At 69.3% G+C, this 16308-nt stretch overlaps 1 protein-coding gene across 5 annotated transcripts; it reads left to right on the top strand.

Annotated features, from left to right (window-relative positions):
* Positions 1 to 1027: 1027 nt before the first annotated feature.
* On the top strand, positions 1028 to 16266 carry ZBTB7B (zinc finger and BTB domain containing 7B). 5 transcript variants are annotated; one of them, XM_059717997.1, is made up of 3 exons: positions 1028 to 1313; positions 12933 to 13963; positions 14180 to 16266. In XM_059717997.1, exons 1-3 carry the CDS (start codon positions 1263 to 1265, stop codon positions 14613 to 14615), a joined length of 1518 nt encoding a protein of 505 aa, XP_059573980.1. In that variant the 5' UTR covers positions 1028 to 1262; the 3' UTR covers positions 14616 to 16266. The 5 variants fall into 5 exon arrangements, with proteins under 5 accessions (XP_059573980.1, XP_059573983.1, XP_059573981.1 ...); XM_059718000.1 differs by having other exon boundaries at positions 1029 to 1302; XM_059717998.1 differs by lacking the exon at positions 1028 to 1313 and adding an exon at positions 1349 to 1421.
* The last annotated feature ends 42 nt before the right edge of the window (positions 16267 to 16308 follow it).

Below are 16308 nucleotides of genomic sequence, written 5' to 3'. Positions count from 1 at the left end.
CTCGGCGCCGCTGGGAGCTGAGCCAGGCCGCGGGGGGCTGCGCAGCGGGCCCTGCCCCATCTCACATGCTGGCACTCCCTGCAATGCCCCCCAACCAGCTGGGCCAGGACAGTGGAGCCTGCGCCCCCCGCGTGGGTCCCACGGTCGCCCCAACCCCTAGGTGCAGCTGCACAGCCCTGGAAAGCGAAAGCAGGAGCTCGTGGGAGGTTTCAGGCCCCAGCGGCCCTGGGAGGGGATTTTCTCTGGATTTCCCCGTCACCCACCTCCCTGCCACGCGCCCCTAGCTCCCACCCATCCCCGCCTGCCCTGCGCTGCTCCGGGCCAGGGGCACCCAGCAGCCCAGGAGAGGCGAGCCCCAGGGCAGCCCCTGGGCCTGGCCCCAGGCTACTGCCACCTCCCTGGGGCTGGGCGGGGGACGGATGGGGATGGAGGGACTCGGGTGGAGGTCCTGTCTCCTGCCCCGGTGCGGGCAGACCCAGACTCAGGCGAGGCCCGACCCGGCGGGGACAGGGGAGCAGCTCTGAGCCCACGCCCGGGGCCGGCGGTGATGCCCGGGGAGGGGAGGGGAGGGAGGCCGGTCCGTGCCGCGGGCAGAGCCAGCGCTGCAGCCGGGCCGGGAGCAGCTCCTGGCAGGCGGCGAGACCCGGAGCCAGATCCGCCCGGAAGGGCCTGGCCGCCTCCCGCGGTGAGATCATGTCTGCGGGGCCCGGCCGCAGCGCCCCGCGCTGAGTCAGGCCCGGCCCGGCCCGGGGGCACCGGCGACAGCGCGGGGCGGGGCGGGCGCGGGAGTCACCTGAGGTCACGGCAGCGCGGGGCGGCCCCAGGTGTCCGGGTGCGGCCCCGCCCCGTGCCCCGGCCGGACCGGGCTGGGAGCCAGCGGCGCCCCGCGCCCTGCCGCAGCGGGGGACCGGGCGGGGGAGGGAGCAGCGCGGCCCCCGCCCCGGCTGCGGGGCCAGGAGCAGTGCGGGCGGGGCGGGGCGGGGCGGGGCAGGGCCGGCTCCGGGGCCGCGGGGATGGGCAGAGGCGAGCGGACAGGCGGTGGCCGCGGGCCGGGCACGGCCGGGCCTCCCCTGACTCAGCTCTGCCAGTCCCGTAGGCCGACCCCGCCCGCAGCCGGTGCACCCTGCGCCCCCCCGGGGGGAGTGTCCGGGGGGGGCCTGAAGGGCAGCCCCCCCCGCCAATGGGCGGCTGCGAGGCCGCCCCCCCGCCAATGAGCGGGGCCGGGGGAGGGCGCTTCCTGGTCCCGGTGGAGGCGGCCCGGGATGGAGGCGGGGCGGGCGGGGCCGGCAGCCGGCGGCGGAGGTGAGCGGCAGGTGAGGGCGGGGCGGCGCGCGGGGCGGGGCGGCGCGGGCGCAGGTGCGGGGCGGCAGGTGGAGCGCGGGGCACGGACGTGGCGGCCCCGGCTCAGCCCGGCCCGGCCGGTAAGTCCTGCGCTCGGTGCCCGCGGACCGGCTCCGGGGTGGCGGGAAACGGCGGTGGCCCCGCATCGGGTCCGGGCGCGGGCAGCACCGGTCTCCCCCCGTCCCGCAGGTGCATGACCCGCCCGCTGCCCGTGTCACCCTGCAGGGCCGGGACGCTGGGGCCGTGCAAAGGCTGCGTGAGCCCCCGCCCGGGAGCGGCCCTGCCGGCGGGGACAGCCAAGGTGGACACGTTGCCAGGCCGCTCTGGCTCCCTGGAAGTGCGGGTGGGCATGGGGGAGTTACCCACTGGCTGGGCTGGTGGTGCAGTCGGACTCCTTGTGCGCGCAGCAGCGAGAGGGGAAGGGGCAGTGGGGCTTGGGTAGTGCATGTGTCACGGGGCCGAGACCCGCAGGAGCTGCCTGCTCCCTCCTTGCGCCAGCTGCTCTGTGGGCCTGGGGGCTTCAGGCTGCAGGTCTCACCCCAGAGCTCCAGAGGGGCAGCAAAGTGCCGGTGCCATGCAGGGCTGCCCAGCCACTGCCACAGGTGACAGCCATGGAGTGGATTGTGCTGTCACCCAGTGCAGGGCCTGAGCCTGACACTGCAGTCCACAGCCCTCACATGGTGGCTGGACTGGTGCCTGCCTGGTGGGGAGGGGGCACAGCACTGGCTGGGCGCATGCCCAAGTGTCACTTGCAGCAGAGCCCCATGGTCCCGGCTGGGGCATGTGGCCCTGGGCGACAGTGTGCAGAGCCTCCCTGTCTGTTCATTGTGGCTTGGGTTGCGTGGGGCCTGCAAGAGACCTGGTGTCATGAGCGCGGAGGGTGATGTCTCCTCCCCTCTTGAGGGGTCCTTTCTGCTGCACCCACCCCACCAGCGTGCTCCTTGTCTGGCAGCGGCTGGACTCTGCCCTGCGCCCAGCCCTGCTGCAGCCGTTCCCACCTGCCCGCCCAGCAGTGTTTGTCCGGGGTGGGGGCTGTTCGCTGTGCTGATGCCAGCTGGCTGGCGCACTAACCAGCCTGGCCCATGCTCCTGCCCCAGGCCCTGGGCTCCCTTCCGGGGCCTGTGGTGCTTTCCCAGCTCATGCACAGGACACCTGGGTTCTGCGAGGGGAGTAGGGTCTAGTGGTAGCTGGGTGGGGGGGAGGTGACAGCCAGGACCCCTGGGTTCTATCCCTGGTCCTGGCAGAGGAGCAGGGTCTAGTGGTTAGAGCGCAGGGGCAGGGGGCTGGGAGCGAGGACGCCTGGGCTCTATTTCCAGCTGTGCTGCTGACTGAGCAGCTTTCGGCAAGCCTTGTCCTGTCCTTGCCTCAGTTTCCCCCTCACCAAGTGAAGCAACGTCCTCTTGCCCTGGCCTGTGGAGGGATCAGTGCCTGGATCCGGGCCTGTCTGAGCCTGCCTGTGTGTGTGGGGGGAGGGGGTGCTGGGCTGCCCCCTTCCCCCACCCCAGGGCAGAGCTGCACGGCAGGGGGAGGGTGCGCCCGGGTGCAGGAGCAGGGCTGCGCCGTACAGAAGGGGAAGCTGCAGGGATGGGGGGGGGGTGCGGGCTGGGCCCAGAGGCTGTGGCCACGGCAGCGTGATTGGGCTGGCGGTGCCATGTGAGCAGGGGGGGCAGGGTCGGGAGGCATCGTTCTGGCTGTGTGGGAGGGAGCTGGGGGGGCAGATGTGGACCGGGGAGCGTGGCGCTGGCACCCGGCCCTCAGGCCTTGCTGGGAGTGGGGGCAGGTGCCAAGGAAACCCTGCAGGTGTCTGGATTGGAGCAAGGGGGCATGGAGCTGTGGGGACCCCAGACCCCTCCCCAACCTGGCTTGGGGCCCTGGGGGGGAAGCCTCCTGCCTGGGGCTGGGCCTGAGGGGCAGGGGGCTCAGGGACACTGCCCGTGCAGGGTGGGGGTGCGCTGGGCCGGGCCTGGCCTGGCGTGCAGCCCTGGGAGCTGGTTGGAGCTGCAGCTGCCGCCCGATGCGCTGAGCAGGAACCGCTCCGGGGGGGCGGGCAGGCGGGGGGTGGATGATGAAACCGCAGAGAAATCGTGGCTGGCAGCGCGGCCTCTGCGCTGAGCCCCCGAGGGCTGTGCTCCCCTGCGCTGGCCGCCATAGTAACCCCTGGCACATGGGGCTGGGCTGGATCAGGGGTGGCATGGGGGGCTGGGGTCCCATGGACTGGGCACCTTCCATGGTGCCCCCTCCCTTGGCAGATGCCGCAGCCTGGTCTGGCCAGGGGCTCATTTCACAGGGCAGCAGGTGCCCCGGTGAGACCTGCCAAGCTTGGCTCCGTGGCTGACAGGCGGTGCCAACTGGGGGCAGAGAGAATGATGACTCCCTGACACCACCTTCCTGATCCACCCCTCAAACCAGCGCCCAACAGCCCCTGTGACAGGTGCCACGCTGCAGCCTCTGTCCATTCCCCAGCCCTGCCCATGCAGCGGCCAGTGCCCCCAGGGAGCGCCCGGCGTGCCGGGGCGGGCGGGAGGGAAAATGAAAGCAGGTGATGCGGAAGGAGAAGTAGGTCAGGCGAGCGCTGGCCTCGCCGGCGGGTGGCTGGGGCACGCCGCGCAGTGCTGCCAGGCTGTCCCTGCTGCTCCGGGCCCCATGGGCAGCAGCTGGCATTGTGGTGAGTAGGCCCAAGCTGGGGTGCAGCCCCCGCCCCCTCCCGGGCAGCGTGATGGGCCTGCAGCAGGCCTAGGGCTGGTCTCATGGGGGGTGAGGGTGCCCCAATGCTGGGCAGCCTGCTGTAGGGCCCCATGGGGTGTCCTCTGTCCCTGCTCTGCAGGGCTACCCCTATCCCAGGGAAGGGGGGCCTAGGTTTGCTCGGCAGCCTGGGGGCAGGAGGATGTTCTAGGCAGGTGGGGCAGGGCTTGGTGGTGGCCTCAGCCCCCGGGCTGTGGGGATTAGAGCCACCCCCGCCAGGCAGGATGAGCCGGTGCTGGGCAGCTGGCCGGGGGCGGGAGCTGGGCTATTTTGGGGGTGTGTGGGGGCAGCTGGCCGGTGCTGTCCTCAGGTCAGGTGGACCCACCGCACCTGTGCCCTGCTCCAGCCAGGCCCTGATGTCCTGTCCCTTCCCTCCCTGCACAGACAGGCCGGGGGCTGTCCTGCACCATGCATTGGGCTGGCTTCATGCTGCAAGGACATTCCCTTCCCTGAAGCCCCACTGCAGGGCCAAGCCGTCTTGGGGTCTGTTCCCAGCAGCACCATGGGGGCAGCAGTAGGTCCTGGGTACTGCATGCTCCTGGGCTGAGACCTGACTCAGCTTGCTGCAGCGTTTGAGGCCTGTGTGGCCCCCTCTGGCTGCCAGGCTGGGAGCGGGCACTGCCCAGGGGCTGGGCAGGCCCTGCCTGTTCCCACAGCAGGGGCGTGGGGCTGGCCGGCCTCCAGCCAGCTCCCATGACTGTTTGCTCTTGGCTGGGAGGGGAGGCTGCTGCGTTGCGAGTGCTGGACGGGAGCGGGACAGGATGGCGCAGGGAGCACTCCTGGGCCCCAGCCTGGCACTGGGGGGCAGGGCCATGGATGGAGCCAGATCCTGCCACCTTGTGGGGCAGATCCTGGGGCTGACTTAACACTCAGGGTCCTGGGCCAGGCATGGGATGGATGCCCTGAACCCCAGGTATGCCCCACACCCTGAGATAAGAGGGTGATCCTTGCCCTCAGGCCAGGCTGCCCCAGCCTCTGGACACCCCTGTAGGGCCTAGGGCCCAGCAGGGTGGGGGCGGTGATAGGTACAAGCCCGTTGCTCCCTGCCGGCTCCTCTGGCTCTGGTTTCTGCTGTTCAGTGTTTCCTTCCTGTTCCCCCTGGGCCCTGTTTCTGCAACCCCTTCCTTCCTTCTGCCGCCCCTGCCCGCCCAGCCCGTGGCTCTGGCCCCGCACGCCCAGGCACGTGGGGGCAGGGAGGGGCCCAACTGCCCCATGCAATCCCCTGGTGGCTGGGAGGCCAAGGGGGCTGGGGGAGGGTATCCCCCCCAGTATCCCTCCCCCCAGGTTGCACAAGCTCATGCCCTGTGTTCCTGAGCCCACAGCCCAGGTCAGTGGGTGCCCCTTTCTGGGGGTCATCCCAGGCTGGGGGTCCCCCAACTGCTTGGTGAATAAGGGGGGGTTATGATGAGCACTGGGGTGCTTAACAAGTAGCATCAGAGTCCACTGTGTTCCTGGCACAGGTGGGCACGTGCCGGCTACCCCCATAGCGCGGCCTCCCTGGATGCCTGGGTTCCCCTGCCTTCTCTTGCAGGGCCTGCCATGTGGGCCTCTAGGAAGTGTGGGGCGTGGCCCAGCAGCTCAGTGGGCACCACTGGCCCCGTGCCCAGGTGCCCCTGGGTGCTGCTCGGGGCTTGCTCAGGCTGCACAGGGGAGGTTGCGACACGCCGGGGTGGGGGGGACGCAGTGACTCACCCGCAGGGCCTGGCCATCAGCAACCCCAGTGACTCAGGGCTGCGTGTAGCTCCTGGTGCCCGTGCCCCTCCCTGCCCGCCTCGCCCACCTTATCTCCCGCCCTTAGCACCTGGCACGCCAGTCCGGGGGGCCGTGCCCTGCTGGAGCCGCTCCCCAGCTTTATGGGGTGCAAAGGGCGGGTGGGCAGATGGGGCAGGGCTGGCAGGCAGGCACCTCACCATGGTGCCCCCTGGGGTGTTGCGTCCATCCACTTGGCGCTGGCCCCTACTGTCCCAGACTGGCAGCTCAATCTGGCTGGCTGGCTGGGCCTGGCACTCCTGCACTGGGCTGGCTCTTGGCACTGTCTGTCCTGGGGGTGATGCAGCTGCTGCCACAGCTGCACCCAGGGTAGGGTGGGGGCAAGCAGGGGCCAAGCACCATCCTGGGCACCCACTGGAAAGGCCTTGCTGGGCCCCACAGCACTGAGCAACCACAGCTCCAGAGACCCCAGGCTTTGGAGGAGGGTCCAGATGGAGGCCTCTAGCCAGAGGCTGCTCCTATGCTGGGCCCTGCGATGCTGCGGCCTCCCTGCAGCATGGGGCTCTGTGGACCAGGCTGTGGGGCTCAGGCAGTGGCCAAAGGATGGATGAGCCAAGAGCAGTGCCCGCACCCGTGCCCAGCAGCCTTGGCAGGTGCCAGGTGGGCAGCGTGCAGTTGTTGGGTGGGCAGCCCAGCCTTCCCAGGAACCATCCACAGGAGGGTTCAGGCTGCAGCCTGTCCCACCCTGCCCAGGGTGGTTGGCAGTTCCCAGTGTGCCCCTGCCCCGGCTCTGCATGGTTGTTCCTGCTCTTTGCCATGGTCAGCTCTCGCACAACAGCAAACGTCCGGCTGGGGCAGCGCGGCAGGCATACGGTCCGGCTCTCCTTGCCTGGGGCTGTGTGGTGATTTGGGGGTTACAGCCAGTGCTTGGCTCCATGATGAGTCCCCAGACCCTTTCAGCGCCAGCAGCTTCCAGCTGTGCCGCTCTGCCCAGACAGCCCCTGGTGTGATGGAGCCTGGCTGGCTCCCTGGAGCTGCCCTTGTGCCAGTGTGGGTGGCCAGGACAGGCGGAGAGCACGTGGTAGGTGGGATCAGTGGTGCGGGGCCGGTAATAGCTGTTTGGCTGGGGCCATGCAGGGTGTAATTATGGGGGGATTGCGAGAACTCAGAACAGTGCCCGGGGGTGGCACAGCTGGGCGGGGAGGTCGGAATCGGGGGCCGGGCTGTGGCAGGTGTGGCCCCGTGGGGTTGGTGGAGCTCATCCTGACCCCCCACAGGGCACCTGTCCTGTGTGCCGGGGGTGGGGGATAGGCCTGGACTGGCCCCACAGGCCAAGATTCCCACTGGAGCGGCCAGGACCTGGGCAGAGCAGGGGGGTGGTGTCCAGGCCTCTGGCATGGCCAGTCCCAGAGCTTGTGGCTCTTCCTGGGGCTGGGGTCGAGGCCCGAGAGCTGGCCTGTCCCCAGGCAAGGGGCAGACAGTGGCCATGGGCCTGCCTGCACGGGTGCATGTGGGTGGGAAGTGTGGGACTGCAGCTGGGCAGGCTGGAGCATGTGGCAGACCCAGCCCTCACAGGGACCCAGCCCCAGGCAGGACCCAGCATGGCGCAGGCACCAGCTTGGCCAGGGCAACATAGCCCCATGGATGGGGAGAAGCTGAGGGGGTGCAGGGGGTCCTATGTCCATGTCCACCAAACAGCAGTGGGTGCTGTTGGGTTTTGCCTGCTCCAGGCAACCTGGGCCTGCAGTAGTGCCCACGTCCTGCCAGTGGGGACCTGGTGTGAGCATCCATCTAGGCCTCGTTGCTGCAGGGGGGCACATGGGGCAGGGGCTTCCCCATGTTGGCTGGGGCTTCATGCTGGGCTGCGGCATGGTGGGAATTTCCTCTGGTTTGGGGGCCGGGTGGCCACCCCCCGGTGCAGTTCCGGCCGCAGCGCCTGGCAGCCGAAGGGTTAAGCGTATGCGTTCTGGGAAGTGGGGCTGGGAGGTGCGTGACCCGGGGTGTGGGCGTCAACGCTTTGAGGTGGGATCGAGCTGAGGTGCAGCGGGGAGCGGGGCCAAGCGCACAAACCTGCTTCCCTCCTTCCTCCGCCCGCGCGGCCCCAGGAACGAGTCGCGCCGAGCCAGGCAGCCGGCAGCCACGCGGGACGGCACAACCCGGTGAGGGGCACAGGGAGCGGGGGGCCTGTCCCAGTTCAGGAAGGGCCGTGGAGGGGCTGGGGGGACACAACTCTGATGCCCGCCTTGGCCCCGGGGCTGGTGGATCTATCCCAGCAGATGGCGAGGCTGTGGGTGGTGCCCCTGGACAAAGGGAGCTGGGGGCTGGGGATGGCAGGGCTGGGATCCATCCTGCGCCCACCAGGTCCCTCCCGTGCCCTCGAGCCTGGCCCAATCCATACCCAGTGGCCCTGGGCATGGATTGGCGCTGGGCTTGGGCAGGTGGGAGCTGGCCGACAAGGCCAGCAGGAGGGGGCGATGCTGAAGCCTTAGGGGCCATGGGCTGCTCCCGGGCCCACAGAGCCACTGGCTTCCCGCCTCAACCCCAAGAAGGGCCCAGGGAGCCACAGCGCGAGCTGGGCTCAAGGGCTCAGGGCAGGCCACAAGGCTCTGATGCCTAGGTAGGGCCCATGCCAGTCTGATGCTTGGGTTGTTGTACCTGTGCAGTGCTGGCTGGACTCGATGTGCCAGGCCAGCAGTGGGGAGCCTGGCATCGTCTGTAGGGCATGGGTGCCCAGTGCCCCGGGCACGTTCCTGGGCAGGGTAGGAGACAGGCACAAACTGTGCAGCTGGGATGGGGCTGCCTTTGGCTTGGGGTCCCAGGAGAAAGGACCTGGTGGGGTCTGTGTGGGTACTGGCTGGCACAGGGGCCTTCGGGCCGGCTCCCCACCCAGGCCAGCTCCTCCTGCTTTGGGGCAGGTGGGTTTTGCTTTCCTCGGCGTTTGAAACCATTTCCTTTCTTGTGTGTTCGTTGTTTGTCAGAGCGGGGTTGGCTCCCCCCACCCCTACGTCCGGGGCTGGGGCCAGGACACCCCCCCCCCCCACCTGCTCTGGTCTGGGGCTGCCAGGCCGTGGTGCAGGATGGGGCTGCACTACCCCCTCCCCCCAATCTGGCCCTGCCAGCCCAAGGGTGGGGGACACTGAGGACAGGGGCAGCTTGGCCCCCTGCCCTGGATGGGAGCCTGGAGGTCGGGGCTGTGGTACGGGGGCTGCATGGGGGCCATGCGACTCTATGAGCATTCTTGTGCTGGCAGGGGGTGTCCAGGGGGGAGCATCTGGCAGTGCCCCCCACCCTGTGAGCTGGACTAGGCCGTGCATCAGGCAGGAAATCGAGGAGGTGGAGAGCAGCGGGAAGTGGCGAGGTTGGGACTCTTGGGTTCCTTCTGTGGCTCTGGCCTGGGAGCAGGAGTCTGGTGAGCTACATTGCAGGGGAGCTGGGGCCCGGACTCCTGGGTTCCCCCCTGGCCTGGGAAGCCAAGGTGAGGGGGGCCCAGTGGTTAGCGCTGCTCTCACCTCCGGCTGACTCATCCTTCCCGCTGTGGCTGTGAAGTCCCTCGACAGCACGTCCCGTCCCAGGGCCTCTTGCTAGCGCAGACTGCGGTGGGGGATTCGTGTGGCTCCAGGGGTGCAGCCACAGCCCTGGGGGGCAGCAACCCCTGGAGATGGGTGGGAGCGGGGTGGGGCGGGCAAGTTCTGCAGCCTAGATATCTCTGGGGTGAACATGTGGGGTGTAGGGGCTGGTGCAGCTGGAGAGAGGCGTTTCCGGGGCCCCTTGTACCTGGGGAGCTGCCAGGGCCTGGTAGGTGGGGCCCTGCCAGCAGCTCGTCCCAGCAGGCAGGGATAGGCAGGGCTGGCCTCCCCAGTGCGCAGAGGTCAGGCTGACCCGGGCTGGGTGGCACTGTTCCCGGCAGGCCCGCAGCATGGTTACCAGGAGTGATGTGGGCCTGTCGGGACACGGGATGCAATCCCCGTAACCCCCCCTGGCCTGCAGCAGGCGCAGCACAAGGGCCGTGGGCGTGGGGAGCCGGCACTGCTGCTTCCTCGGCTCCCTGAACTTGGGAGCAGCCCGTCACCACCCGGCCTTCCGGTGCCAGCGCCAGCCGCACCACGCTGGAAAGAGTGAAGTCAGCGGGCAGGTGCTGACGCAGCTTCCAGAACCCGGCCCCAGCCCAGCACCTCCTTGCCCATCGTGGCCCAGCAGCTCCAAGCACCCAGTGCCCTGTGCACAGCTCGGCTCAGCTCCCCCATGCTCAGTGCTGCTGGGGTGTGGGCCCAGCTTCACGCGTCCCCTGCTACCCGGGGCATCCGGCATTGGGAAGGGTGGGTGCTGGGCCATGGCAGCTCGGGGAAGGGGCGCGAGCAGCTGCGTGCACCCACGTACCTGCCCCCCCCAGCTTCATTATCACATTCGCATCTGCCTCGATGGTGCAGCATGTGACTTCGCTCCAGTGGGGAGGATGTGCCGGGGAGGGGGCGGGGGGGCGAGCGGTTTGGTGCGATGGAAAATCCCCCTCCCTGCTCGCCCCCGCGGGGCCTGCCCCTCGGCGCCGGCATCCGGCCTGGGCCCAGCCGCCCTGCTCCGCTCTGGGTCTTCGCCTGCTTAGGCCCCCGTGCCCCCATCTCTCACCCACCCAGAATGGGCACCCCCTGTCGGTTCCTGGGGTGGAGCCGTGCTGTGGTGGCGCTTGGGGCACCGGCTCCTCCCCTGGCCCCAGAGGCTCCAGGCTGCAGCCGGGGCTCCAGCACAGTGCCGCTGTGAGCCAAGGCCTGGCTGGGGATTGGAGCAGAGTGCAAGGGGCAGGGGCTCCTGCCACTGCAGACAGTCCCTTTACAGCGAGTGGGAAGTGCCACACACCCCGGGGGGGGATGTGGGACCCTTCCCTTCCCTCCCCCTCCACTGTGGCAGCCAAATGGAGGGAGGTCCCTGATGCCCCTCACTCCCACCCCACCACCACCAGTCCTGGGGCAGGGACAGGCCCTGGACATGGCTCTGGGGCCAGGTGTCGGGGGGGCGCAGGGCTGAGCTGCCTGTGAAATCGCCTTCCCGCTAATCCCCCGTAATGCGCCATAAGCTGCCTAGGGCTGTCAGGGCTCGTTGGCTTGGGGGGCGTGAAGGCTGAGCCTGGCTCATCTGTGCCCACGGATACCACATGGCCTCGCCTGCCCTGTGCTCATCCTATGCCTGCACCCGGGGGGGGGGGGGGGGGGCTCAGCTGCACAGGACTGGGAGCCCGGACACCTGGGTTCTCCCCAGTTCTGGGATAGTCGGGCTTGGAGGGTTAGAGGGGCACAGGGAGCCAGAACGCCTGGGTTTTCTCTGGGGGTGCTGGGGAGGGTTTCCCCGGGGCTTGAACCCCTGGGGGCAGCAGGAGAGCCCAGCGTGTCCCTATGCAGCTGCCGGCCAGGCCAGGCCAGCTCCCAGTGGTGCCTGCCCTGCCGGTCGAGCCTGCTTGGCTGCGGGGAGGGGCAGCTGCTGCCACAGCCGGTGACGCCCTGCGAAGGCAGCCGCTCCCCCTGGCTGGCACCCAAGCGCAGGGTGCGGCCTGGGGGGCTGGGCCAGGCTGGCCTGCCAGGGGCTGCCGGCCGCCTGGCACCTGGGGAATAGGGGGCACATCCCATTGCCCTGAGTGGCCGGTGCCAGCTGGGATCCTCCACGGAGCAGGGCAGGACCCCAGGAATGTGGCTGGAGGGAGCTGGGTGCATGCTGGTGCTCCCCATTCCCTGGCTGTCCAAGCCAGGTCCTGGGCTAAGCCCTTAGCTCTGGACACGTTTCTCCTCTGGCAGTGGGGCAGGGGCTAGGCCATGTGGCAGGGCAGCTCCCTGCTTCTGCCCACGTGGCTGGGGGCTGTGGGGCCATGGGAGTCCCTGGCATGGCTTCTCCCCCTTGCAGCCCTCCATCCAGAGGCCCCAAACTCAGCCAGGTTGGAAGTCCCCTGCCCCGAGTTGGGCAGTCCCTGGCCAGGTGCTTCGGCACCTGCCTGGGCAGGGCGGGCCGGGGCTCCGGCGTAGGTGCAGGGTCGGGCACAGCCTGTCCTACCAGGGTGACGCGTAGGACCTGCCGGGCTGTTTGCGCAGGGCTAGGCCGGCTGGGGCCTGGGCTGGCCTGGCCGGGCCCAGCCCACGCAGCAGGGAGGGGCAGCCGCTGGCACCGCTCCCACCCCACCAGCAAGGGCAGTGAGCACAGCTCTGGTTGCCAGCCCGGCCCCAGGCCCTGTCCATACCCAGCCTAGGCCTCAGCCTGCTCCTGGCCACAGCAGGCATCTCCTGGGTTTCGCGGGACCTGTGGCCCAGTGTCCCATGAAGCTGGCAGGTGCCTGGTCCTACGTGGCCCCAGCGGGAGGGGCTGGTCTGTGGCCATGGGGCTGGCATGGCTGTGCTGCGGGGGCTGCCGCATGGGGGCTGCGAGTGGCGGTGCAGGAAGCCGCCAGTGCTGGGTGCAGCTTCAAACACGCTGTGCTGAGATTTCCCCCTTTGCTGTGGTGGCGCGTTGGGGGCGGCAGGCGGGCACCGTGCCAGCTCAGGGGACAGCCGGGGGCCTCACTGGAGAGCCGGGGAGGCTTGTGGGGGCGGCCAGTGCCTCGGAGCCAGGGAGAGGGGCTGGGGGGGGGGCTTCCCCCCCATGCCAGCCACCAGGCCCCCTGCCCCCATCCTCCCTCCTGCACCAGCTCCCAGGCAGGTGTTGCGGGGCCGGGCGCTGCCGTGGGAACTGGGTTATCTCTTCTCGGAATCGGCTGTGGGGCGCGCGCCCCCTCCCCCGGCCCCTATCGTCCCCGACATCGATGCTGCGCGGGGGAGGGGGCGGGGGGGTTTCCTTAGGTCGTCTAGGGCTGCGCAGCACCTCGAGCACTGCAGCCACAGCACTTCCTGCTGCTGCGCCCTCCCCCGCCCCATGGCCCTCCCCCCGCCGCGCGGCCCCCCCACAGGCAGCTCCTGACCCTGCCCTGGGGGCACAGGGCAGCCCCCTTGGGTGCAGTGACCCACTGGGCTGGGGCTCTCCACCCTTGCCCCCTTGCCAACCCCTCTGTGCCAGGGCCAGCTGGGCGAGCGGCCCAGGGCAGGGCAGGGCAGGACAGGTTGTGCATGGCACCCTGGGGTGGAGAGGGTCTGTCCCAGCCGGTGCTGACATGCCATGTCCCCTTGCAGGTAAGAACAATGGCGGGCCCTGAGGACGACCTGATCGGGATCCCGTTCCCAGAGCACAGCAGCGAGCTGCTCTGCAGCCTGAACGAGCAGCGGCAGCTGGGGGTGCTGTGCGATGTGACGCTGCGCAGCCACGGCCTGGAGTACCGCACACACCGTGCCGTGCTAGCTGCCTGCAGCCTCTACTTCAAGAAGCTGTTTGCGGGGCCAGGGCTGGGCCCGGGGCTGGGGCCAGGCCAGGACGTGTGCGAGCTGGACTTCGTGGGGCCTGAGGCTCTGGGTGCACTGCTGGAGTTCGCCTACACGGCCACACTGACGTTGAGCCGGGCCACTCTGGGAGAGGTGCTGCGTGCCGCCCGGCTGCTGGAGATTCCCTGCGTCATCGCCGCCTGCGTGGAGATCCTACAGGGCAGTGGGCTGGAGGCGCCAGGACCAGATGCCGGCGACTGGGAGCGTGCCCGCCGCTACCTGGAGGCTTTCGTGGCCTTGCCCGATGGCGACGGGGATACAGCTGAGCCCCTGCCCCCTCGGCCTGCCGCCCGGCGCAGCAAGAAGACACGCAAGTTCCTGCAGGCCCGGGGCTTGCGGCTCAACCACCGGGCCGAGGAGCCTGTGCTGGACACCGAGGGCTACGGCAGCTCCCCGCCTGCACCCCCACCACCCTCGCCCCCGCCTGCACCCCCGCCCCTGCCCGAGGGCCTGGCTGCCTATGAGCCTGGGGAGGAGGAGGATCTGCCGCCGGCCGCCTTCCCCTTCCCCTACCAGGCACCGCTGTCCCCAGAGGAGGCTGGCTCTGATGAGGAACCCATGGACCCCGAGCTCATGGCCTACCTGAGCTCACTGCACCACGAGGCGCTGGCTCCTGGCCTAGACGGCCCTGACAAGCTGGTGCGCAAGCGCCGCTCGCAGATGCCGCAGGAGTGCCCCGTCTGCCACAAGGTCATCCACGGCGCAGGCAAGCTGCCCCGGCACATGCGCACCCACACTGGCGAGAAGCCCTTCGCCTGCGAGGTCTGCGGAGTCCGCTTCACTCGGTGAGTCCAGCCCAGGCACACACCATCGCCAAGCCCAAGGAAGTTCCCTTGGGGGTGGAGGGAGGCAGGGGCAGGGTTTGCAGCAGGGGCTTGACATGCACTCCACCCCATGCCCTGCTCCTGTCCCCTGCTGGGTGTTGGTGCTGGTGGGGGGGTTCAGTTCCTGCCGGGGGGTGGGGGGTGCCAGCCCCCACTGACAGCCCCCTCTGCCCTCAGGAACGACAAGCTAAAGATCCACATGCGCAAGCATACGGGTGAGCGGCCGTACTCGTGCCCTCACTGCAGCGCCCGCTTCCTGCACAGCTACGACCTGAAGAACCACCTACACCTGCACACGGGTGCGCGGCCCTATGAGTGCTACCTGTGCCACAAGGCCTTTGCCAAGGATGACCACCTGCAGCGCCACCTCAAGGGGCAGAACTGCCTGGAGGTGCGGACGCGCCGGCGCCGCCGCGATGACCCGCCCCCACCACCTGCTGGGCCCCAGGGCCTCGACCTCTCCAACGGGCGCCTTGAGGGGCTGCGCCTCTCGCTTGCTCGCCTCTGGGACCCTGGCCGAGCACCCCCTCCCCCCGACGACGACGATGACGAGGAGGCCGAGGCTGAGGAGGGGCCGCAGCCGGACGGCGCCGTGCCCATGGAGATGGCATAAATGCACCGTGCCAGGGGCATTTGGGAGCCGCCATGGCACCAGGCTCCTCTCAGGCCTGGCCACACAGTGGGGCGGGGGCCTGGCTGCCGCAGCCCCCAACCAGGGCTTGGAGCTGGCAAGGTGAGACCTGGCGCGCTGGACCGGACCGCACAGCTGCACGAAGCAATAAAGCCCCCAGGCACCTGGGGAGTGGGCGGCCTGCCCCTGCCCCGCTGGACGTGGGCGACCACAGGGGCAGGGTGCCAGGACTCCTGGGTTCCTGGGCAGGCGGCGGGAAGCCATTCCCCACCAACGGCCTGGCTTGACGACGCGAGTTTCTGTTCCTGTTTTTCCCGTCGCTGTTTGTTCTGAATTATGCAAAGGGGGAAACTCCCCCTGGCGGATTTGCACAATGAAAGGCTGGCGGGGGCCGCACCCCGCCCGGGCCCCCCCGCGGCCCCGGGTGTTACGTGAGCTGCCGGGAGCCGGGGCGTGGCAGGGCGGGGGCAATGCCAGCCCCGGGCGGCCCCTGGGCGCAGGGATCCGGCTGTCCATCTATGTCCCCTCCCTGTTGCGCTGGGGGGGCACAGCCCCGCCCCCTGGCAGGGTGCCGCAGCCCTGGGGCGGCACAGGCTGTGCCGAACCTGTCTGCACCGGGCCACCCTTCCCTGCCGCTGGCAGGACTGGTTAACCCTGCGCGCGCCAGCCCCACACCCTGCCCGCCCCCCCGCCAGCCTTGGCGTGGCCCCTGGTGGCTTTCCCTGCACGCACACGGGCCCCTGGGGCTGGACCCCTGGGTGGGGCAGGCCCAACTCCTTCCCCCCAATGGAGCAGCTCTGGGCTGGGGGCGCGGTGGGGGGTGCACTTATCTCCAGTGGGGGACCCTCTTGCCCCTCAAACTGTGTGCATGTCTGTCCTGCACAGGTGGGTTGGGGGGCAAAATGGCCCCAGTGCCCTGTGCACTTCCCTCCTGCCTGTCTGTCCATGTCTGTCTCACCCCGTCATTGTAAATAGCTTGTGGTGCTGCCCGGGGTTGTGGGGTCGTGCCCCCATCTGCCCCCTGCCCTGGGGGCTCATGGCCTCATGGGACCTGCAGCTGCCAAGCACCCCGTGCCTTAAGCAAGATGCCCCTTGCTGCCCTACCCACCCCCCCCAAGAGCAAGCAGCCCCCGGCGAGCATGCTCGCCCTGCACTCCCGGCTGCTTTCTCCGGTTGCACTATTTGGGGAGTCTGCCTGGGGGGCATCCCCAGCTCCCGCTGGCCCCTTTGCACACGCGTCCGTTGGGGCAGGGGCAGCGGGATGGACGGATGTGGCCTGTTTAGCCTCAACTAAGAGTTTATCTATATTTAAAGAGATGATGTAATATATTCCCCCCCCCCCACTCCTAGTTCCCTCTCTCTGGTCATCCCTGCCCTGGCTGCCGGCGCTTGCCCCGGGGGTGACCAGCGTGGGGCCCTTCCCAGCTTCAAAGTGCCTTATGGTGAACTTGAACTCTCCGCTACTTGAACTCCTCTGTTGTACAGATACCAAACCGGGGGCACTGGGTGGGGGGCACTGGCCCCTCCAGGCCTCCTGCTGCCTCCTCGCTTCTGGGTTGCTTTACCTGTTTGTTTGTTTGTTTTTTTTTAATGAAGGCTGCTTGACAATAAACGGAGAAGCAGGGACCCCGTGGCCCCTGGCTCTGTGTCCGTCTGTCGTCTGTCACTCTCCCTG

The sequence above is a fragment of the Alligator mississippiensis genome, chromosome 15 (assembly GCF_030867095.1).
Source record: "Alligator mississippiensis isolate rAllMis1 chromosome 15, rAllMis1, whole genome shotgun sequence".
Classification (NCBI taxonomy): domain Eukaryota; kingdom Metazoa; phylum Chordata; order Crocodylia; family Alligatoridae; genus Alligator; species Alligator mississippiensis.
Note: the sequence above shows the minus strand (reverse complement) of the source record. Positions and strands in the feature narration are given on the sequence as shown.